At 42.2% G+C, this 23,487-nt stretch overlaps 1 protein-coding gene across 1 annotated transcript in view; it reads left to right on the top strand.

Annotated features, from left to right (window-relative positions):
* Positions 1-23,048, top strand: part of DNAJC3 (DnaJ heat shock protein family (Hsp40) member C3) — a 68,708-nt gene extending 45,660 nt beyond the window's left edge. The window contains exons 7-12 of the mRNA XM_067536800.1: positions 325-444; positions 2,807-2,912; positions 2,999-3,119; positions 13,720-13,852; positions 14,783-14,931; positions 21,495-23,048. Of these exons, the coding sequence (XP_067392901.1) occupies positions 325-444; positions 2,807-2,912; positions 2,999-3,119; positions 13,720-13,852; positions 14,783-14,931; positions 21,495-21,649 (784 nt within the window). The 3' untranslated portion in view covers positions 21,650-23,048. The remainder of the gene's footprint in view (positions 1-324; positions 445-2,806; positions 2,913-2,998; positions 3,120-13,719; positions 13,853-14,782; positions 14,932-21,494) is intronic.
* Positions 23,049-23,487: the final 439 nt, after the last annotated feature.

Genomic DNA, 23,487 nt, shown 5'->3' with positions numbered 1-23,487 from the left:
GAAAATAAGTCCATTGCAGGTAGTTGTTACCAATAACTATCAAATACCGGACAAAACAGTTGACAATACACACTGGGAAATAATATATTGTAATACAGTGTAACTTTATGTCAAGTATAAATTTCTGACAATGTAAAGAAATGGCGGGGGAAGCTGTAAATTCAAGAGGGTGTTTCTCATTAAATTCCACACGTGTTAACATGCTCTTCAGTGGGAGAGAGAATGAAATGCAGAAAAATCTGTCACTCCAGACAGGTTTTAAAAACATACTGTCTTCTACTTCTATTTGAAATCCCTTAATGTTTCTTTTTCCTACATGAAAAGTGAAGTCCGAGAGTGCCTGAAACTTGATCAGGACCATAAGCTGTGTTTTTCTCACTATAAACAAGTAAAGAAACTTAGTAAGCAGATCGAGTCAGCAGAGGAACTCATCAGAGAAGGCAGGTAAGAGCGCTAGTCATGTATTGTATGAGACTGTTGGTATGACTCCTCTTAAAGCAGTAAAACTTCACAGGATCAGAGACAGTTTGCTTTGTTTTGTGCTTGTCACTGGGCATGGCCAGGAGAATTTCAGTTTAAAAAAAACAAACACCAACTCACATGTACCATCAGTAGCAGTTGTTCCTTATTTTTACCTGCTTCTAACTTGTCTCACTTCCCTCCCACCTCAGCCTATTGCCATTTTATTTTGCTCTTTGCCTGAAATAGATAAGATCAGGGCAGGGACAACGTTGTTTGTATTCAACTGTCAGGTGCCATAGCACCACATAACTAATGAATGCATATCGATGCAACTACTAATTGTCCCTTGAGAGGCCCGCCAAGCAAATGGGGCTCCCCACCCCAACCCTGAAATATGATGAATATTCTTTTCTCAATTTCTACTCCTGGCTTTTTCACTTTTGTGCTTTATTGTCGAACACATAACCACAATTGTGCTAGGTGCTACGTAAGTGGATAGAATGGAGGTAGCTTTTCATTATTTATCTGGATTTCAAATGTGGTGTAGTAGCAGATATTTTTTAAAATTGAGTATGAAATCTGGGATACTTGAATTCTCAGATGTGCGTTTCTTAATGCTTAGGGAGTGGTATGTGTCAGAAAACTAGTCTGCTTTGCAGTACTGTAAAAATGACAAAACAAAATTTTATCAGCATAGTTGCCGATTAAATATAAAGAAAATCAATGAACTTTGAGTAATTTTACTGGTTTAATGTGTGGCCTCTATGGAAAGCTTTGTGGTTATTCATCTTACCAGTAAATGGCAAGTGTCGGTGCTGTTGAACATTTAACACAAACTTATTTAAAAGTATATTTTAATGCATAAGTGTTTAAATGTAGAGATCACAGCATGTTTGCAAATAAAATATCACTACTGCCTATATATACATTTTCATCAGTTTGTCAGGAGCCAGGAAACCAGAAAATAGCTACTGGAGCCTTGAAAGATGCTATACATGTAATACGTTCAGAACTTTTCTTCAGGGTGCTAACACACATAACAAACAAAACTAAAATAACGCTCTGATGGGATGCCAGCCCTAATCCATCCCTATTTGCCTGAGTATTGAAGGGGCCTGAGACCAGCTCACAATGAGTGTATAGATAACGTATTGTTTGTGCTCCAAAATCTAGGCACTGTGTGTTTGGTTAGGGATGGTATGGAAACGTCAACTCTGCACTGGCATTTGTCTGAAATGTATGTGCATTTAAAAATATAAAGCTTGGTTCAGATCTTGAAGCTGTTGGGAGTCGCAGGAGTATGATAGTCTTTGAGGGAATTCTCTTATTTTGCACCGACTCCATTGGCTCACTTGAATTGCTCATCAAATGAGGCTTTCATTCTGGAGCCTCCCTTCATATGAAAGTATGCAAAGTATTGTCCTGGACGCTGCAGAAAGACAGACAAGCCATGGGAAATGTTATTTAACTGATCATAACTTTAAGTAACACATCTGGGAATTATCCAGCAATAACTTGTCAAGTGCAGGTCATCGTTCGGTGTAATCTGTTCCCCATGGTGGTGAGCTGCCATTAGCATCCCCCAACTAACCTATGGGCTGGGATCCCAGCCCTTACCCACTGCCTTACCCTCATGAGGTTTAAGGGGGTGGGAAAAAGAGGGTTGTCTCCTCACTGTCCATTATGAGCTTCAACTCCATCCCCCACCTTCTTTAGGAGATGCCTTCTCCTAATCACTTCCAATTCCACTTTATCAGAGAACTGGACCCCTATTGAACAAGTACCTGTACTGGGCACCTGCTAAATTGTAACAGTGTGACTTTTACAATCTAACCCCTCCACTGGGTCCTTGGGCTGCTGAGAAGAAGGCAAAAAAGTCATTCTGCCCAGGCCAAAATGGCAGTGAGGGAAAAATTCCTTATGTGATACCCACAGAAAGACCTTGAAACTCTGTCCTCCTTTAACCCCAAGGCAGGGAGAGAGAAACTTTTCTTCCTAGTGTAGAATGGCACACCCAGGCAGGGAGGATCTGACAGGCTTATGCTGCATGCATCTGTCCAGTCAATCAACCAAGAGTCTCCTCCTCGTCTTAAACTCATGAGGAGGGGATGGAGGTGCAGCCCGTAAAGGGGCCAAGGGCTTTCTTTCTCCTGCTGGTTCAGAGAGCGCCTCTCAGGCTGAGAGGAGCATTGCAAGAGATGCCCATCATCACAAATCTTCCAGTGACCGTTTGCAAGTTACTTTGTATGAGTTAGTACCTTTCATGATCACTGAAGAATTGATATAGTTGCTTAGAAAATAATTGTGTTCCAAAATACTCAGTTTATTTTCACAATTAAAATAGGTACACAGATGCCATCAGTAAATATGAATCTGTAATGAAAACTGAGCCAAAGGTCCCTATTTACACTACACGTGCCAAAGAAAGGATCTGTCACTGCTTCTCAAAGGTAAAAAAGAACATTTTTTACCCTTGTGAGTAAATAATATTTACGAATATTTAAAAATACGAACGTTGTTTCCTTTGCCTTTTCAGAATGCGCAGTCTGCTGAAGCCATAAAAATTTGCACAGAAGTTCTGCTGCTGGAACCAGCCAACATGAATGCTTTAAAAGACCGAGCAGAAGCCTATTTGTTAGAAGACCAATATGAGGAAGGTAAAACGTGACTTAAGGTTCAGGGTTTCAAACTTTAGAGTGTACTACAAGAATAACTCCACTAGACCTATAAAGAACTTCTGCTCAAGCGTTATTGAAGCTCCTGGCAACCTTGATAAATGTTTGGATGCCACAAAACATTGCAGCAATCAGTGCTGATATTTTTTGTGTTTTTAACTGAATTTTTATTGATTAACATAGGCGCAGTACATGCCTATTTTTATCCTATGCAAAGTTGTCTTAAAAGCATACAATGGGCTGCTAAATTCAGTGATGGTGTAAGAGGATGCAGCTTCACGGACTCTAATGGAGATGTGCTTTTGTATGTCTGGGCTGAAGGTCCCAGTGTTTCATCCACTTAAACATACATATACACTCATAAATAAATAATGTAAGCTATTGTAGGTAGAGGCAGCTCACTTAAACCACAGTGTGTGGAGAGGTCCAGCTGCAGTACCTTCTGGTGGTATTTAGGAGTCCAGGCAAAACTCTCTTTGGAATGATGTAGTGTGGACTTTTTATTTTCCTTTTCTCCCCCAGACTACTAATTCAGGGGCCGGAGCTAGATATAACCTCACCTTCACCTCACCCTTCCCTGCCCCCCACAACTGTGGCAGTGGCACTAATCTGAAACCAGCTTTCATCTCAGGAATTGGAGGACTGTAATTGTGGCTGTGGTGCGTGTGGTTTTGTTTCTGGAAATTTATGCTTTTATTTCCTGTCGTGTGCAAACTTTCAGCTATCATGCGTGAAATTAGAGAAGCTGGAGAAGAAGGAAAATAGTTTAGTGCTAATACAATGCTAAATCTTGCAATCGAATAAAATTTCAATGTCAGTTTGATAGGTTTGCTCTTGTGTAGCCTGCAGCAAACTTGCGAATTCTAACATGAGGGATAATGAATTGTGTTTGGGGAAGAATCTTTTTTTGAATTGGATGCCTCACTGATATTCATTTAAGCAGGGAAGGAGGGGAATTTACCTACATGTTTTTGAACTATTTAAAAAAAAAGTTTGATTTGCAAGGAGGTAAAGTGACCAGTTCCATTAGTGTTTATAAGAGAGCCAAAATACTCTGGGCTGAATGCTTGTAGGAACTTTTAGTTTATGGTGAGGGTTTGTTTTGTTTTTAAACTGGTGGAATTATGGAACTGAGTGAATAAGGCTGTAGTCACATGACCTCACAGGCCCTTAAATTGAGAGCATGTGAATATGAAATGAGCAGGATGAATGGTAGGTAAGTGGCAAGTTATTAAATGAGTTTGACTCATAAGCCTCTACTTTCCCTGGCTACTCTTTGGTCAGTTGAGGGAATGAGGAATGATTGGCTCCAGTGAATCTCCCCTCCTCGGTGGTTAGATATTCCCAGGACCACAGAACTCATTCTTGCTGCTGGAAGTTGGAGGAATGCAATTGTCTTGCACTACATATGGTGTGGTTATCAGGGCTGGTTTTCCCAGCTTGCTGTGGGTCTAAATCAAAGCATTTTGGGGTCAAGAAAGAATTTTCCCTTCCAGGCAGGATTGGCAAGGTTTCTGGTGGGCATTTATGCCTGCCTTACAGCTCCCTGAAGAGAAGGTGGGTAGGAACCAAACAGATAAAGGATAGTACAAGGAAAGCAGGGAGAGGGGAGTTACTAACATTAGTAAATACTGTCCCAGCTTCTAGCTGCTGTCCAGTGCTTCAGGGGGATAGTTCCTGGGGTAAATCTGAGCACAAGACCCAGGAGAGATTGGTGGATCTTTTTACTCTATGCAGTGAGAGGAGACTTTAAGGCTTCTCAGGGTGGGCTGCCCTTCATCTGTACCTTCATTCCTCTCACTGAGGAGGGTGCAGCAGTGGGCTGAATCACTAATTTGGTAGCAGGGTTTGGCTAAGGCTAAGCCTTCATTCCTTGATTGTATGGCACAGGGCCACTTAACTTTGCAGTGGACCCAGTTACGGCCTGGTAGGTTGTGTGCTTTTTTTAAAGGACTGCCCCTCCTTTAACAGTCACATTTACAAAGTTCTAGCCTGCTGTGTTAAATCCATTCATGTGTCTGTCTTCATTCTCCTGGTGTCCTGTTCAGTATATCTTTGGTGCTGGTGGTGGTAGTAATACAGCATTTATGAATGGTTTAAAAATTAGTTCCATGGCATAGTTGGGGTTAAAGCTTTATTCAGTGAATCAGGAACATGCTGTATGTGGAGCTGGGGAACACTGTGTGACTGATTTAGAAAACCAACAGCAGTGCATTCATAGCAGAGAGTATCCAAGTTGTATGACTTGCCAGAGAGCCAAGTTGGATGTGTGCACTTCAAGGCTAAGATGCTGAACTGGAAGATTTAGAACATCCAGTGAAGACCCTTTCTTTTTGGTTTTTATTTCATTTAAAATTTCCTGGGAATTTAGGGGTATTTATTACAAAAGTTAAAAACAGGTGAGAATCAGTGCAAAAAATTATCTTCAGTTTTTTGGGTAATTATCAGGGTTAACATTGAGGGACAGGAGGACAGGAAAAAAAAGAGAGAAACAGAGAAAAGTAATAGTACTTCTGACCCTGCTTAGGAATCTGGGAGCTCACATTCCCAAGCTGCCATCTCTCCTTCTTGAGTGGAGAGCTGGTTCTGGGGGATCCTCCTGAGGTCTACCCAGATTACTGAGTCACCCTTTCTTCTTCCTGGGGAACCACCCCCCCGAGCCTGGACTCAGCTCCCACATTGCAAGGAGAGACTGACAGCTTGGTAATCTGGTCTACCCAGTTACCAAGCCTCCAGCTCTCCTTCTGGAGTGGGGAGCTGGGTCAGGGGAGTTTCGGTATTTATTTTATAGGGCTCAAGCATTGATATATATATATATGCACGCACATGCATGCACTTGTATATCTTCCACTACAGTGCCTTACTTTAACACAGTCTTGCATTTATAGTTATGTTTAGATTAAAATAATTTAGTCTATCTTCCTGGTGTAATTAATTTTCTTAACAATCGGTATTTTTCATGTACTTGAGTGGTCCAAAACTAGTGAAATTTGGTAAAAACTGAGTAATAGCTTTTGTAAACCTGGACTTTTTTGGTAAAAATCAGTAAAAACCAAAAAAAGGAAGACGTGTATGGTAAACTATGTCAATGAGGGATGTTGGTCTTTTGATCAACAGTTATGCCAGTAAAAGCTTTAACGTAGCTGCAGTTATATTGGTATAGCTTATTTCGCTTCACTGAACTGGAATAAGTTATGCCAGAGTATAACTGTGTCTGCAGTGAGGGATTTTTGGTCTGAATGCACAAAAGCTGTTTGGCACCTGGTTTTGGCACCGGTGTGATGGACAGAACCACTGCTAAACCCTGTGAGTACCTAGTCTCACTCAGCCCTTAAGTTTTTGCAGTAAAAGTTCCCTATGTTTCAGCCTCTGGTCGTGAGCACTGCTGCCTCCTTCTAGGCCTGGACGCCTGTCTCCTAGTTAAGCCCCAGAGCAATTCACAAACAAGGGGAAGAGAGGTGTTTGGTCACCTAAGTTGCATGTGGGGCCTGATCCCAGTAGGCATGCTCAGTCTACCTACTGGATCGGGCCCTCAGGTAAGTTCATACAGAACAGCTGGAGGACTGGGTGGGGAGGAAGAGGATGGCTACTTTCCTCATAGCTTTCAGCCCAGTTGTTAGAGTACTCACCTGGGATGTGGGAGACCCCTGTTAAAGTACCCTTTTCCAGCTGAGAGGGAAAGAGGATTTGAACTGGGATCTGCTGCCTCTCAGGCTAGTGCTCTAACCACTGGGTTATGGGATATTCTAATTGAGGTGGTTGCACTGTAGATAAATAAATAAATACAGACACTGGAACAGGGGAATTGGATCCTGAGTCTCCCACATCCTGCGGGAGTGCACTAACCACCAGGATAGAGAGTCATTCCTGTGATTCTGCGCGTGCCGGAAGGTGCTTGTCTCCATGAGAGGGTAAGGTTTAGGCACACCTCTCTCGTCAGTATCTCCATTGGCTAGCTCAGGTGGCTCCCTGCTTATGCTGTTGGCTTTTGTGAATTGCAGTTTAAAGTGCCTATCTCTCCGCTTAGGAGCTTAGATGCCTATCTCAGGCTTCGTGTATCACAAGGATTTTTGCAGATGCATAGCAGATGTGGATGCTGTGCAGTTTGTTCATAATGAGAAAACTTCAGATCCTTTTAAAAACTTTAGAATCCTATTCTTGTATCTAAAACAAAGAAAAAAATGAATTGCCTTTTTTCCTCAAAGAATAACCATTATTCAATTAAGGCAGTTTGTTTAATGGCAGGAAGTTGGAAAGTGAAAGTACTTCCCTCCTGTTTAAATAACAAAAAAAAAAAGTCTTTGTATGCTGCTATTAGCGATGGTTCAGGCCTATTTCAGAATGTTGCAAAAGTAGCTGAAAATATAGTTGTTTCAAATTAACCTGGTTTGATTAATTTATAGACAGATGTGGGAAGGAGGGTTTCAGGGTTTGTACATGAAGACTAATAAACTGCACCCTTGCTTCTGTTATCCAGCTTCATGTATAAATACTAGCCTTCACCTGTCTAAAGTAAACAAGTTTAATTGAAACAAGACTATATTTACTGCTTCAAAATTTGTAATTGTGCCACTAGATTGAAACTCACCTAAAAGCTTTTCTTTCCTGTTGATTCAAAGGAAGAAAGCTTTATATTTCAATTTACAGGAGCAAAGTTTTTTTGATGAAGCAAGCTAAGGGGTATTTCTTTATTTCTTAGTATTTCCATATGTTGTGTCTCAAATATTTACCTGTTTAATAGAAAAGCACTGGTATTTTCCTTTGGACATACTCCAGGTATACTGGTCAATCTTTGTCACTTCATTTTAAAAGATGCAGAAGGATGGGATGGGAAGGCCCATAGAAGGGCAATTAAGAATGTGTCTACAAGACACAGCACAGTGTGTCAGAGGAATGTGATTCGTAAAGCACACTAACATGCTGCACTCTAACAGCCTCATGTAGACCTTGCAGGCATGCTCTAAAAGGTACCAGGACTACATTAATGTAAACTAGGTATCTTTTTTTTAGAGTGCATCAGCAGGGTCTACACAAGGCAGTCAGTGCACTTTACAAATCATACCCCACTAGAGCGCTTTGCTGGTGCTATGTAGACAAGTCCTTAAACAGTTAGAGGTGTGGTGTGATATATTTGAGAGATTACAAGGACTAGATTTTTTTTTTTAGCCTTGAAAGAAGCATTAGGAGAGACTTAATTGGGGTATTCAAAATTGACAAGGGCATAGTAGAAGCTGATTACCTCTTTCTTCCTTTTTATCCTGTCCCCCAAATATGAAATAAGGGATATACAAAAAATAGGATGGTATTAATCTAATGAAGGGAAATTAGATGGTACTCGAACTAATGAAGGGAAGGGAAGTTTGATGCATCAGCCCAGGGAATTCACTGCCACTGGACATAGTTACTGATGATGGGTTTTTAAAAAGATCTGGATAATTTCCTAGCCATTAACATTTCAAGATGTGTAAAAGGAGGTGATAGTAATAAAATGTCATGGCTGGGTGAGCTAATTTACTTTAGTGGGCAGGAGGTCCCCCTGCTGCCTCTTGCTCAAACATAACACATCATAATCTGCTACATCTATTCTGGGATGGGACTAATCTTCTGAAGTGTTGCTCAGAGGAGGATTATGAGTAGGGTTAGAATGCCCAAGCAGCAATGTCTAGATTCAGTCATAGAGAAGAGTTGGGCAGAAAGCCTTGGGGGAGGGGGGAGAGGAAGCATGCTCAGAATTGACATTCTCACTACATCTTTAAGAAGGTGCACTTTGTGCACAATGTGTACTTCCTTCTGGTGCTAGGCTCACTGCGCTCTGGTCATGCCAACAGTACTGCTGATGAGGCCTTCCTGATGTGTGGAGCACTAACTGTTCCTATCCCTTTCACTCTTTCTTCACTAGAGAACTTACATGCCTGTATTTATTCCATTTGCAAAATCTAAAAATCTGAGTCCCTTAAAAACAAATGTTTTACTTTAAACTGTTAGTTGATTATTTGACATCCTAAATGGGTCAGGCTGCCAGCAGCGGTGTCCTGTAGATGCACATGGCATTCAGTAAAAATGAGAAATCTGTTACACCAAATCTGTAAAATACATATATTAGAAATTCATGATGGGACATACTCTTTTATATTCTGCAGAGCAGATTACGTATACTGGTGCTTAGCATTATAGAGGCAATAAAGCAGTGTAATGGAGAAGTTCCTGCATTTTCATATCCCCATCAGATGCAGTAGCGTATATATTATGGGCATGCACTGGTATAGCCTGCTGTGTTTTTAAGTGATTGGACAAAGTATTAAAAATGTCAGTGGCAGGCAAAGTGCTTTGGTTCAAGTGACAAATCAGTGGGGCTAGCTGATGACTTAGCCATACGAGAATTAATAAAAATCTTATTTGTGCTTTATTTGTAAAAGGTAGTGTGTTGAATCACTGGGGCATCAGAAATATTCTTTCTAGATTTTGTTTTTGGATACCTTACTTCATGAAAAATCATACTGTGAAGTGTCTAAGTAATATAAATTTGTTAGCACCTCCTACTGTCTTGCACAGAAACAGCAAAAAGATAAATGTTAACACCTGCTGAGAAATAACATCTGCTTGAAAATAATCTGATGCAAATACTTTGTCTTACTTAGGAAACATAAGAGTCTTAGACCTATAACGAGACTGTCAAGATTATAACACCGTGAAGGGGAAAGTGCTCATTACACGTAAAATGCAAAGCAGGGCCTATTGAAGAATACTAAAATTTGAAGTCTAAGTATTTCACTTATTACTTTATGCAGTAATACAATTTTCTTATGAAGAAACACTTTGTTCTTCTAAAAGAAGAAATCAAATCTAGAGAGAATAATTCTAATACCCCAGTGATTCAACATGCTATCTCTTACAAATAAAGCACAAAATACACTATATACCTCTTCAAAATGCATTAATTCTTTGCATAAAGTCATTACAGTACTTCGCTTGTTTATGTATCTGATACACACACACATGCTGTTGAAATAAAAGCAGTATTCATCTGATGAAGTGAGAATTCAAAGTAGAAGCATACGTGTATAGGACTAAAATGCACAATTTTATTTATACACTATATTCTTTCTTATGAACAGAAATAATAGTATGCTATGTAAGTATGTACATAGAAGAGCTAATCATCTGAAATCTATCTGTTGTCATAATAAACCCATTTAATAGGGGGCCTTGTAGCATATTCTGCTTGGGCACCAAGGGCTGAAAACAATTACACATGGAAGATAGGTGCTGTATAATGCAACTTCCAACTGCATTGAGTATTTGAGACTAATAGTATAACTGCAGTGGCCTCTCTTACCAATGCTGATTATTGCAACTTGCCTGCCAATTGCTGTACCCATCCTAGCTGCAGAATGCTCTCACTATGCCCTTGCCTATTCTGTATTTCTCTTTAGTTGCTGAAGAATAGATTAATAGATTCCAGGCCCATAGGACTATTGTGATAATCTAGTCTGACTGCCATAGGACTACCCTGAATTAATTCCTATTTAAATTACAGCAGATCTTTTAAGAAAATACCCAATCTTAATTTTAAAATTGCTGGTTAGGGAAAATCCACCATTATCCTTGGTAAATTGTTCCAATGATTAATTATTCTTACTGTTACAAATTTGTGCCTTATTTATTTCTAGGCTGAATTTCTCTAGCTTCACCTTCTAGCCATTGGATCTTGTTACACCTTTGTCTGCTAGATTAATAAAGAGTTCTTCAAATTTTTGTTCCCCATGTAAGCACTTAAGGCCAGATTTAGGAACCACTGACATCCACAACCCCTTGCTTGGCTGCTGCCTAACCTCTAGGCATCTAAACTCATGTGGTGCCTAAATTTTTGCTGTAAAAGTCCCCAAGGTATCTGTTTCTGCTTCTGGGCATGTGTCTGCTGTCCCAGCATGACCCACAAACTAAATGAAGACAGGCATTTTCCCACCTATGTTGTCCACAGGGCCCAATCTGCGTGCTTAGAGTATGCCTACCAGATGGAAAAGCCCATTTCAAATCTAGGAGATGGAGGTTTGGTACGGTAGTAAAAATTGGTCCTTAAATTTATCCTAATTGTAAGCTCAGCTGTAAAAAATGAGTAAAAGTTTATAAAATGTCATCATAACAATAAATGTTGATGGGGGAGGGGGAGGGTGCTAAAGGGAGACAAATCTAAATTAGTCTAAACAAAAAGTCCTTGTGTTAAAATCATACCTAGTAAACAAGAGATGTGTGGGACCAGAAATTGATTAACCCAAATTGGTGTGTCAGAAATAAGACCTAATTGGTGAACAAACTAATAAAATGGCCAGTCTGTTCCACCTACCACTCCCTTTTTGAGGCCTTTGCAAGGAGGCTTAAGATTGAGGGGGAAGAGGGGAAGAATAAACTTTTTACCATCACTGCAGCTGTGGTGCACCAGACCTTAATACTCCACTTGGATACTTGACCATCATTGCTGCACCAGCGAGGACCCCAGCCTAATCCATGTGAGGTCCTGCTTTCTTCTCTTCCTTTGTGTTCTCCTTTCTGTTCCCCACTGTCTTCCTCCTATCCAGTTTCTGCTTTTTATCTGATTTCTGAAATCAACTGCACTGCATGGCACCAGCACCACAAGATGAGATGGTCTATCCAGCTCTGCTTCTCCTGTGAAAGACCAGTGAAGGAGAGGGACCTGACCAGACCAAAAACCAGATGATGTCCTGGACCAGGCAGGTGACTTGGGGTCCAGATTAACAGCTGTTGTGGTGGACCTTTTAGTCTAATGCACCCCTCCATGACTCTCATGCCACTCTGTATCCTGAGAACATCAACAAAAGCCGTATTTCCCCTATCTTTACTATCCTGTGTCTTCTCTCCCTTGTGTCTGTCTTTTTGTCGAAAGCAGGAAAGTGACTTGTTCCAGACTCAAAACTGAACCACAGAACTAATGTTCCCCACTCAAAGGGATTGTTTAACAAAAACAAAAATTGTTTTTCATCTTCCTGAAAAAATTTAATAGGCTTTGATTACGTTTATTTTGCATGGTCACTCAGTTGCGCTTTTTGCCTTGTTTTAATCAAAACTTTTCTAACCTTTGGCCTGAATTTTCTGTTTGCCATGGCTGAGGTCTCTCTATACCAAACCTTGTTTATCACTGTCCAGCAACACTAAGCTCATGTTAACCTTTAACCTCCTGGGCCCATATATTCTATCTAAATTAACACAACAGTGCCTCCTCCCATATAACTGTAATCCCAATGGTTAGAGCTCTCACCTGGGATGTAGCAGTCCTGGGCTCAGTTCCTTCCTCTCTGCCTGATGGAGAGAGAGGATTTGAACAGAAGTCTCCCACCTCTTAGGACTGAGTACCCTAACCCCTGGGTTGTGGACTGTTCTGATGTGAAGTCCCTCAATCTCTCCTGTTGAAGCTGTTCCACTGTGGAATACCACCTCTAGTGTTTCTTGCAAAATGCTTAAAATGCGTGAATCACTGGCAGATATAGGCACCTCCCTGCAATGCGGATTTAAGCACCAAACTCTGTGGGAGGGGTGAGGCTTAGGACACAGCTCTCATTATCTCCCACTGGCAAGTTTAGGCAGCTCCCCACCTAGCCTGTTGGCTTTTGTGGATTTTATTTTCTGGTGCCTGTCTCTCTCCCTGTGCATTGTACAGAGAGCCTAGGCTTTGTGGATTCCTGTGATTTTCCTTTTTTAACAAGTTGGCTGTTGCCACACTCAGTGTTGCAATGCGTAAGTCCTTTTGAAGATCTGGGCCTTACAGACGGATCAGGTCATCCCTTATCCTTCCCTTGCTTAAATTAAACTGCTGGAGTTCCTGGAGTCTATCATTGTAAGGCACGTTTCCCAATCTTTAAATCAATGTATCCCACAAGGAAACTCTCTGTTCTGACCTATCACGAAGTCCCAATTCTTCCCCTCTCTACCCACTCCAAAAAGTGCTTGATTCTGACTTTTCTTAGACCCAGTTAGGGTTCCATTTCAATTAAAGACTAAAATTAAAGTCAGGACCCTCACATAATCCTCCTCCCAACAAATGCTTGGTCCTGAATACTTGCTCTCCACCATCTTTACCCCATCCCAAAAAAGAATTAGATCCAGACTTCCTTCTGATCCCATGGAATGCGGCCAGTTTTCCATATTCTAAGGGTTTAAAAACTACAAATTAATTTCCTTGTTTTGGTGAGTTAGGCCTTGTCTACACTGGGTTAGCCAGGAGTGTAAACCCCCTAATATAGACCAGATTTACACTGAGGCATCACAATTTGTTCCAGAGCCTCTGAGGATTCCAAAGTGCATTAAAAAACATAGGCTGATAATACAGTGAACTTCACTGAGTAGGAGTTAGAATATATTTTTTGGCTCATACTTACAAATACCAAGGAAAATTTGACAAAATTAGAAGACATTGTTCACGAAGCTTCTGAGGATTAGCTTTGCCACTATTATTTGTAAGCAGCAAAGGACTTGAATTCTATGGATAAATTGAGCGATTTCCAAGTAAGATTGATTTAATGAGGTGTATAAGAATGGTTTATGCTCTTACATTCATTTTTATGGGCAGCTATTCAAGATTATGAAACTGCTCAGGCCAACAATGAAAATGACCAACAGATTCGTGAAGGCCTAGAGAGAGCTCAGAGGATGTTGAAGCAATCTCAGAAGAGAGATTATTACAAAATTTTAGGAATAAAAAGGTGAGATTAATGTCCAGAATGTTTTTACATAGTCTGTCACTAATTAAATCATTTAACATTTGCCATGTGTATATACACTCTTTTGGTATGTTTCCCTATTCTGTGTCTCCTCTTTAAAATTGTTTAGATCTTGCAATGGTCAAAAGGGTTTTTTCAACTTCTAATTAGCATGTGCTCAGAAAGTCCCCTAATAAGAAAAAGTGCTAGCAGGCAATAAACAAAGAAATAATCTCTTGCTAGCAAACCGTTCTAAATACAGTGGAGCAAAGAGGTACATAAGCAATTTGGGAAACCAAAGGATGACTGAAGAGAATTATGGAAGGGAAGAAAAAGTAAAACTCATGGCAAAGATCACAGTAGTTTGGGACAGTTTTCAAAGACTTGCTTTGAAAAAAGCTTATAAATATCTCCTTAAAAACTCTCGCCTGTCATGGGCCTGGTAGAAACTAACTATTTTTATTTATTTAAAAAGAGGGAGAATGTGCATATGCTTTACCAATCTTATTTTGGTGACCCTATCCCTCCTTTTACTCTTTCAGCTTTGTATTTGACTCAATTGTTATATCATCTGAATCTGTTGTACGCTCTTCAGCTCAGAGACCAAGATTTTCACCTGTTTCTTTGAAACACCAAACATTCTCTTTAGTATTTATTAATTAATTATGAGCTTTCCAATGAAAGTTAACTGAAAAATTGGGTTTGTTCTACTTAAAATCACAACCTGTTTTCTAGTACTCTTATTAGAGGAATCCATTGTCTGAGAAATCTTGACTGCCAGCAACAAAACGTTAACTAGTGAATATTTTGGTTTTCTTAATGCCTGTTAGTCTGTTGTATACTCATTTATAACTATCTTGCAGACTCATCGATGTGGCACATGAACAGTTGGAAACTTTATTTTATGTGTAACTTAATTTCCTCCCTCCACAGAAATGCAAGAAAACAAGAAATCATAAAAGCGTATAGAAAGCTAGCATCTCAGTGGCACCCTGATAACTTCCAGAATGAAGAAGAGAAGAAAAGAGCAGAGAAGAAGTTTATTGATATAGCGGCTGCTAAAGAAGTACTTACTGATCCAGGTATTGATTAAATTTACAGTGGTTCTTTTCACAATAATGGATGGAACAAACAGAACTGTGATCTCTATTGTGACCTATTTTTGTCACATTATTTGCCATGAAAAGGCAACACAAGAATATCATATTGTTTTAATTAATTAGATAACCAAAAACAGACTTCAAGCACACCCGTGTAATAAATGTAAATATGGAAGCTAGCCATTGTAAGCCACGTGATCTCCCCTGTATTTCCTCCTCTCCCCCAACCATAACCCTAGTTCTCAAAAATAAAACCAATGAACTGAAATTTCACAAGTATCATAAACTAGGATAGAGTTTTTCTAGAAAGCTGAGGGAAATTGGGTAAAAAATTTGACAGGTGGAATTTCATGTCGTCTTGTTCCATCTTAATGATAGCTTGGCTTAGAAACTTTGAACTTCTGTGTTGCCTTCAGCAAAGGTGGGTATCTTTGTCTAGTTTGTCAATAAGGTCATCATTTACCTATAAATCACCTGCACAATGCAAAATCCACTGAATTGCTAAATTCACATCACAGATAGAAAAATCGGAAATTACAATGTCTGCATTGGCTAAAATGGGGAAAGAAAGAGGATGAGCTACAAATGGACTATCAGGTTGGGGAGGGGGGAATAGACATGCTGAAAGCACTGAATGGCATGAGTACTGTAATGGAGCTGTTGGGTTAGTCCTTAAGAGTTTACAAGCTCTATCTCAACTTGAAAAGGTCTGGAAGAACCCTGGTTGCTGAGAAGTTCTTAAAAGGATTCATTAAAAACATAAGGCAATGTCCCAACACACACAGGGTAATAAAAAAATAAGAGGGAGAAAGGAAAGTCGTCTTCTAAAAGTGTAGTAGCAGTACTGATATTTTTTATCTCAGAATAAAGTATAGAGGCTAGCCCCTTTCAGAGGTCCTGTAATTCCACCACAAATCAGTGGAATATATGGCTATAACACAGGGCAGGAAAGACCTCTTCAGACTGATGAGACATGTTCAGACTTGCAATGTATTTATAACTGGAAAACAGAAATTCTCTCTTGCTGGAACATGACAGAGTAGCAGGTTGATCTTAACTTTTATTCCATCTTTTTGTGCAGGAATGACATTGAAACTTCAAAATGATTCTTACTCATTTATCTTTAAATAGAATGTTAAGACACTCCCGGGTGTTTGTTTTACTGTACATGGCACACATGCACTATAAGGCACAAGGTCACAAGCAGAATAACTTCATCTGTCAGTAGAAAACAAATCCTAGAATATCTTAAGGCTATTTGAATGACTTGCATTTAAAAACTGAATGTTTTATTCTTCGACTGCTTGCTCATGTCCTTTCCACTATAGGTGTGTGCATGTCTCCGTGCACTGTTACCTGGAACTTTTTTCCCCTTAGCAGATCCTGTAGGGCCGGCTGTGGTGCCCCTTGGAGCCTCGTGCACATGCCTCGGTATATGAGGCGCTGCTGGCCTATGCCCCCTCAGTTCCTTCTTTCTGCCCGTGATGGTTGCTGGAACTAGCCTTGCTCGCAAGTACTGTTCCCCTTGTTTGGATTTGTTTGATATTCTAAGTTGACTGCTATTTAACTAACTAAAACTAAGTGTTGTTAAGAGTAGTTAGAGATAAGGCAAGTCCTTGCAGGGACTTAGAGCGGCCGGGCTATGTCCCAATCGCCAGGATTCAAGCCATGTACCCCCTGAATGGCGGTGGAGATCCCCGATATGGGGAGGCAGATCCCTTGCCGGATGGTCCCCGAGGGTAGAGCAGAGCTGCTCACCCAGTACTCACTCCAGGTTGGTGGCGTTGAGCCGACCTGCTCCAGCACAGGACATGGAGTCCCCCTCTCGGCGCTGACGTTGATCCCTGGCACCGGAGGCAGTGCGTGCCAGGAGGTGGCACCAGGTGAAGTCCGCCAGGTGGGGCTCAGACATCTCCTGTTCCAGATCCCCGGCAATGAGTTCACCCATACTTAGATGGCGCAGAACCTGGTCGCTGTCGAAGGACCCGGCACTGAGGAATTCGCCTGCACCAAGATGGCGCAGAACCCAGTCACCATCGGAGGACCTGGCACTGTGCAGTCCACGACACGGAACCAGGTCACTGGAGTCCGGCTTGGAACCGAGGAGCTCAGAGCGGCGCCGACCTCTGTCACTGAAGGTGTCTGCAGGGCCACGAGGCAAGCAGCAGCAGCAGAAATCATCGGTACCGAGATGACACTCCAGTACCTCTAGCTCTTTGGAGCGCGCTTCCGTTCGTTGGCACCGCTCTTGGCAATGAAGGCGGTCCTCGTTGTCCTCAAGGTCGGAGGTGTTGAGAGGGTGGTGCCCAGGACCGAGGACGTACATGGCACCACTGGTCCAGGGCCTCTAACTATGAGGATGGCTCAGGGTCTCCCATGAGGATAGTCGTCGGGAGAGCCGACGCCCCCCACAAAGCGTCACAACCTGTTGCGCAGTCAGCCCCGGGTTGGCCCCAGGGACAATGGTCGCAACAATGGCCTTATTGGGCCCCATGGGGTATCCAGGTGGGACTGGAGGTGAAAGAGTTTGCCTCTTTAATGTGCTGGCGGCGGCTGCCCCAGCAAGAGTGGCACTGCCAGTCCATGAAAGGGTCCTTAAGATTGTAAAGGCCCTGTGGCAAACCCCTTCCTCGGTCTCTCCTACGTCAAAGGTGGCTGAGAAAAAAATATTACATCCTGCTTGAAGGGTTTGAGTATTAATTCATTCACCCTGCCCCGGGAACCCTGGTAGTAGATGCGGCTAACCAGCGAGACAGATCGGGTCAGCCAGGGTTCACTCCCAAAAAACAAGGACAACAAGAAGCTGAATTTGTTTGGGAGAAAGGTTCATTCCATGGCAAGCCTGCAGTTTAGGATTGCCAACCATCAGGCCCTCCTGGGCAGATATAATTTCAACCTGTGGGACTCCCTCAGGCGGTTCACTGAGGCCCTGTCCCAGGACCAGGCCGCAGACTTCAGCACCATTGTGGAGGAAGGAACGATGGTACCTAGGGCACCGCCCCAGATGTCCTGTGATGCTGCTGACTTGACGGGCAGGGCCATAGCCTCCGCCATCTGTATGAGAAGGTGCTTGTGGCTGCAATTCTTGGGCCTGTCCCAGGAGGTGCAGCAGTCTATTATGGGTCTCAGACCCCCCTTCGCCTTGGGTGAGGAACAACAAGGCGGATCGCCTCAGTAGGTCGTTTCTACCCTGCCATGACTGGTCGTTGCACCCAGAGGTAGTGGCTATGATCTTCCAGAAGTGGGGCGTTCCCCAACTGAACCTATTCGCATCGGCCAGGAACACGAAGTGTCCGAGGTTCTGCTCGCTCCGGCATTGCGAGACTGGATCGATTTCTGACACGTTCCTCATGGACTGGATGGGGACCCTCATGTATGCGTTTCCGCCCATTCCGCTTCTACCCAAGGTCCTGCTGAAAATAGAGGGACAGGGCAAATGTTATACTCATCGCTCCGGCCTGGCTGAGACAGCACTGGTTCAACATGCTGCTGGACCTTTTGACCGCCCCACCCCTGGAGCTCCCGAGGCGGCACGACCACCTCTCTCAGGATCACAGTCGCCTGTTGCACCTGGACCTGGACTCCCAGCACCTAACAGCCTGGAGGCTCTGTGGCTGATGGGGAGAGAGAGAGAGAGAGAGAGAGAGCCTGCTCGGTGTAGGTCGAGCAAGTCCTGCTTGGTAGCAGGAAATCTTCCACACAGGTCATGTATCGGGCTAAGTGGAGGCGGTTTACCTGTTGGGCGGAGTCCTGGGGTATTCCGCCCAGCCTCTCGCCTATACAGGCGATCCTGGAGTATCTGCTCCAGCTAAAGCTCCAGGGTCTGGCGTTGGCCTCGTTGAAGGTTCACCTGGTGGCCATTTTGGCCTTCCATCAGCCGCTAGAGGGGAGATCGCTGTTCTCCCATCCCATGTCAGTCAGGTTCGTCAAGGGGGTGGAGAGGCTTTATCCGCAGGACCGTGCCCCGGTGCCTCCCTGGGATCGCAACCTGGTCCTCTCAAGACTCATGCCATGTGCTCCTGCTTTCATGGAAGGTAGCCTTCCTGGTGGCCAGTATCTCAGCTAGGAAGGTCTCCGAGATTAGGGCCTTGACCTTGGGGCCCCCTTATATAGTATTCTTTAAGGACAAGGTTCAGCTGAAGCCGCATCCGGCTTTCTTACCCAAGGTGGTTTCCCAATTTCATTGTAACCAAGATATTTTTCTCCCCGTGTCTTTTTCCAGACCTCACAGTTCGGAGGAAGAGAGGAGATGGCATTTGCTGGACGTGAGACGAGCCCTGGCCCTCTACATTGAGCGTACAAAGCTGTTCCGGAAATCGACCTAGCTCTTCGTCATAGTGGCTGCCCGGATGAGACTCACCTGTCTCCACCCAGCGCATCTTCTCATGGATTACATCGTGCATCAAATTCTGCTACAAGCAGGCAAAGGTGCCGCTTCTGGGAACCATCACAGCACACTCAACCAGAGCTCAAGCTTTGTCTACAGCCTTCCGGGAGAGAGTGCCCCTGCAGGACATCTGCAAAGCTGCCACCTGGTCGTTGGTGCATACCTTCATGTCCCACTACGCCATTGTCCAGCAGCCGAGAGAGAACATGTGATTCGGCAGTGGTGCTGAGGGCAGCGCACCAGTGACTCCTACCCCCCTCCAATGGTATTGCTTGTTAGTCACCTATAGTGGAATGGACTTGAGAAAGCACTTGAAGAAGAAAACAAGGTTACTTACCAGTAACTGATGTTCTTCAAGATGTGTTGCTCATGTCTATTCCACAGCCCACCCCCCATCCCCGCTGCCGGAGTTGGCAAAAAGAAGGGACTTGGTGGGCGTAGGGTCGGCAGCGCTTCATATATCGTGGTATGTGTGCGGGGCTGCAGGGGGCGCCGGAGCCGGCCCTACCGGATCTGCTAAGGGGGAAAAGGTTCCGGGTAACCATGCATGGAGGCGTACACTCACCTATAGTGGAATGGACATGAGCAACACATCTCAAAGAACATCAGTTACTGGTAAGTAACCTTGTTTTTTCAGAGTTCTCTTTCTGAGACTCCACTTCCTGCATGATAGTGGAGAAAATTAATGCACAATTTTCTCCCACCAGGTTTATGTCCAAAACCAAATTCCTTGGAAAACACTCAGTCTCACATTTAATTTTGAAAGCGTGATATTAAGTGAAGATCTCTTATGTTTCTCTCCGTCCTTAGCCTTATGTTTCTGGTTGTGCCATGCTCCCTTTTCTTTCCGTTAGTCCATCTCCTCAGATGCAGTAGGGCAGAGGCTAAATCAGAAGCTGCTTGTGTTTCTGACTGTCTTCTGAAATGCACAATGATCCTGTACCTACTCCAGCTATCCATGAAAAGTGGTTGGAACTGTAATGTGGGTGCTCTCTTGAAGTTATGAGACTCTTCAGTCTCCTCCCCACCCTCAGAGTGAACAATGGCCAGTTCACCAACGAACTGCTTTTCAGGGTGGGAGGGAAACAGGTTGGAGTGGGGGACGGTAGAGAATATAGCTCCCAAAAATAGGAACAGTTTCTCACTAACAGGTGCTGCTTGCCATTGTGTTTAGCGGCTCTTCCCTAGTAGCTGAGCTGCTATCAGTACCATGAGTCTTTGAAAAAGATACATGAAGAACATTAATTAGCCCCAATTTATCAATCTGGAGAGAGTTAAGGGTAACACTTATATAAGAAAAAGCCCCAAATAGTGAGACTGTCCCTATCAAATTGAGACATCTGGTCACCCTAATGAGGGCTGAGAAATGGAATGACAAAAATCTATTTTATTTACATACGAGGTGGCTGGGTATTGATTAAACAAGTGGATCTCATTGACAAATACAAATCAGAGGTATGATATCACGAAGAAGATCTAATCAGCTACTCGGAACAGTACTTTGCAGAGGTTCCAGATTTTGTCTAATACATTTCTCCCGACCCCACAGCTTGTTTTGAGCTGCTCTGGGAAGGCAGGAGACTTGCACTTTCAGAATGAGGCCTGTAATGTGTTTATAGATCCTAGACTTAATTCAGTAAATATACATTTTATGAGCAACTAATACATACTATTTTGGAGAGGCTCTCAAAAGGCTGTCTGGAACCATGGACTGACCTGCCTACTGCAGATTCTGTGCAGAGCCGGCAGCAAGTAGATAAATCAGGTGATGTGTCAAGGGTTGACTAATTGGGTAGATCTTCTGTGAAACTCATTTTTATAGTAGTTTTTTTTTTTAAAAGTTGGCATGTTGCTTTTGCAAGCCATCTTAAAAGCTCTCAAGCCCTCTTATGCTAAACTATGATAGATAAATGTGTCAACTTATCAGTACAACCATACCGGCAAATTAAATTAGCAGTTTCTGTGGTAATGGGATCCATAGAAATGCCAGTACATAAACCAAACTAATAGCTGCAGCTGTCTGGTATTAGGGACACTCTCAAATTACTTTTTATCTGTCCTTTTTGGCCTGCCTGAAGAACCAAAATACTCTTGATCAGAAGCATATTTCTATAATAGTGTGTGACGTCTGTGTCCCTTTGCATGTATATTTCCTTAGAAATGAGGAAGAAGTTCGATGCAGGAGAAGATCCACTGGATGCAGAGAGCCAGCAGGGAGGAGGAAACCCATTTCACCGAAGCTGGAACACATGGCAAGGATTCAACCCTTTCAGCTCCGGAGGACCATTTAAATTTAAATTCCACTTCAATTAGAACCAATACTATTTTTCTGATTTACTTAACATTTTTATTTATAAACTCTGTCCAAGATTGAAATACAATTTGAATTTCACATATGTTGTCCTTAGCCAAAGAGTTCTTTATTGGAAGGAAAGCTAGCGCTATATTTAAAAAAAAAAAAAAAAAGTTTTGCTGCAATGTGAATTTAACAATCCTATGGTGGTGAGTGGATGGGACAGGATTTTCTATTAACACTAATATATTTGTAGTAGTGTGGGCAGAAATCCTATCAGTGAAGAAACATTAGGATGTGGAAAACCTATACACATGGTTAAATCCTACCAAGTCAATGGCACTTAAGCATATGCTTAAAGTTAAGAATGTGCTTAAATGCTTTTTAGAACCTGAGCCTAATAGAGGTGTAAAAGGTTACTGTGTGCACCAATTTTTATATTCACAAATGAAAATGTGAGTTACCGTATGCTGGGTAACAATCCATCTTTCAGTATTCTTTAAACAAATACTAGTGATTTGACCAGCTACAGCATTGTATTCTTTTTATAATGATGCTGTAAATATAGACCGAAGAGGCTGCTACAGATTGGATTTAAATAATCTTATTTTAAAGAGGTTATTACTTACAATTTGTTTGAAAATGTCTACCTGCTTATATTTGTTTGTTCTGAAATCAGTTGTAAAGATTATTCTCTATTATTATGGCATCTGTCAAACATGAAAGTAAAAAAATTCCTCATTTTGAACATTTGCTTCTGAATGATAGTCAGAATTTCTTGATTAGTTTTATATTTTGTACTTTTTACACATCATCTTGAGCTTTGAATAGGACAGCTTAATGTCTGCAAATATGCAGTAACTGATGTCTGATTTTAATGAATAGTTTAAAATAAGGAGAAATGTGTAAAAAGGAAGTTCTGCTAGTGACAAATTCAGGATCCATATAGACTTCAAGTGACTGCATAATGAGTGGTAGATCCAAAATGTAATAGAGCCTGGCATCTGTAAAGGAAAAGAGTCTGAAGCTAGGGTTGCATCCTATTAAAACCTCACTTCTGTTCTGGATGACAGGTGGGTGAAATAATGTTGCCATGCAATTGCTTTTAGAGATCTTTGGAAAGCAGCCCTAGTATCAGTTCCTTGCCTGTTCAGCCAAAATAAAGCTTGTTTTAGTTTGGGCCAAGACACCTGGACAGAGGTGTTTTAGTACGGATAGGATGCATTTATGACTTTGATTGGGAGTGATGTGCCAATTATAAAGCATAACTTAAGTACGGGGAGTACAACTGAGTAGTCTCAACAATGTAATTGTAAAGGTAGAAAAACAATGAATGGTTAATAACTGGTTTCAACAGAAGCCATTCTTAGAATGGCTTAATTCTAAATCAAGAAAATGTTAATAAATACCATTGCTATATTTCAGCTGGAATACAACCTATTTAAATATAAACCTTCTCCCAATCTATCCCTCCCTCCAACACATTTCACTGAAAGCATGGTGAGAAATTGACTCCTTTAGTAAAACAAAAGTATCTTTGAAGAATGAAGTGTGCTAATTGAAAGAGTACCGAGGCAGGTGGTGTTATCCAAGCATATGTCCGGTTTTCTTAATTTATACCACAGACTTAAGTGGTTGAATGTAATTATGCAGTCAAATTGTTCGCTGAAACACATTTTGACCAGTATTTAAAGTGAATCACTGCACCACACCTTTAAATGGTGGGGGGGGGAGCGGGTGTCTGTTGTCCAGCTTGCTGAGGGAAGGAGAATAGCACTTTAAAGTTGGGAGAGGGGAGAGAGGCTCAGAAGTTGCTGCAAAAGGGGGAGTGGGTCAGCCTACTGATGCTGACTCATCC

The sequence above is a fragment of the Emydura macquarii genome, unplaced genomic scaffold (genome assembly GCF_026122565.2).
Source record: "Emydura macquarii macquarii isolate MOO-44397 ecotype Brisbane River unplaced genomic scaffold, CSIRO-AGI_Emac_v2 contig_3671, whole genome shotgun sequence".
NCBI classification, from domain to species: Eukaryota; Metazoa; Chordata; order Testudines; family Chelidae; genus Emydura; species Emydura macquarii.
Note: the sequence above shows the minus strand (reverse complement) of the source record. Positions and strands in the feature narration are given on the sequence as shown.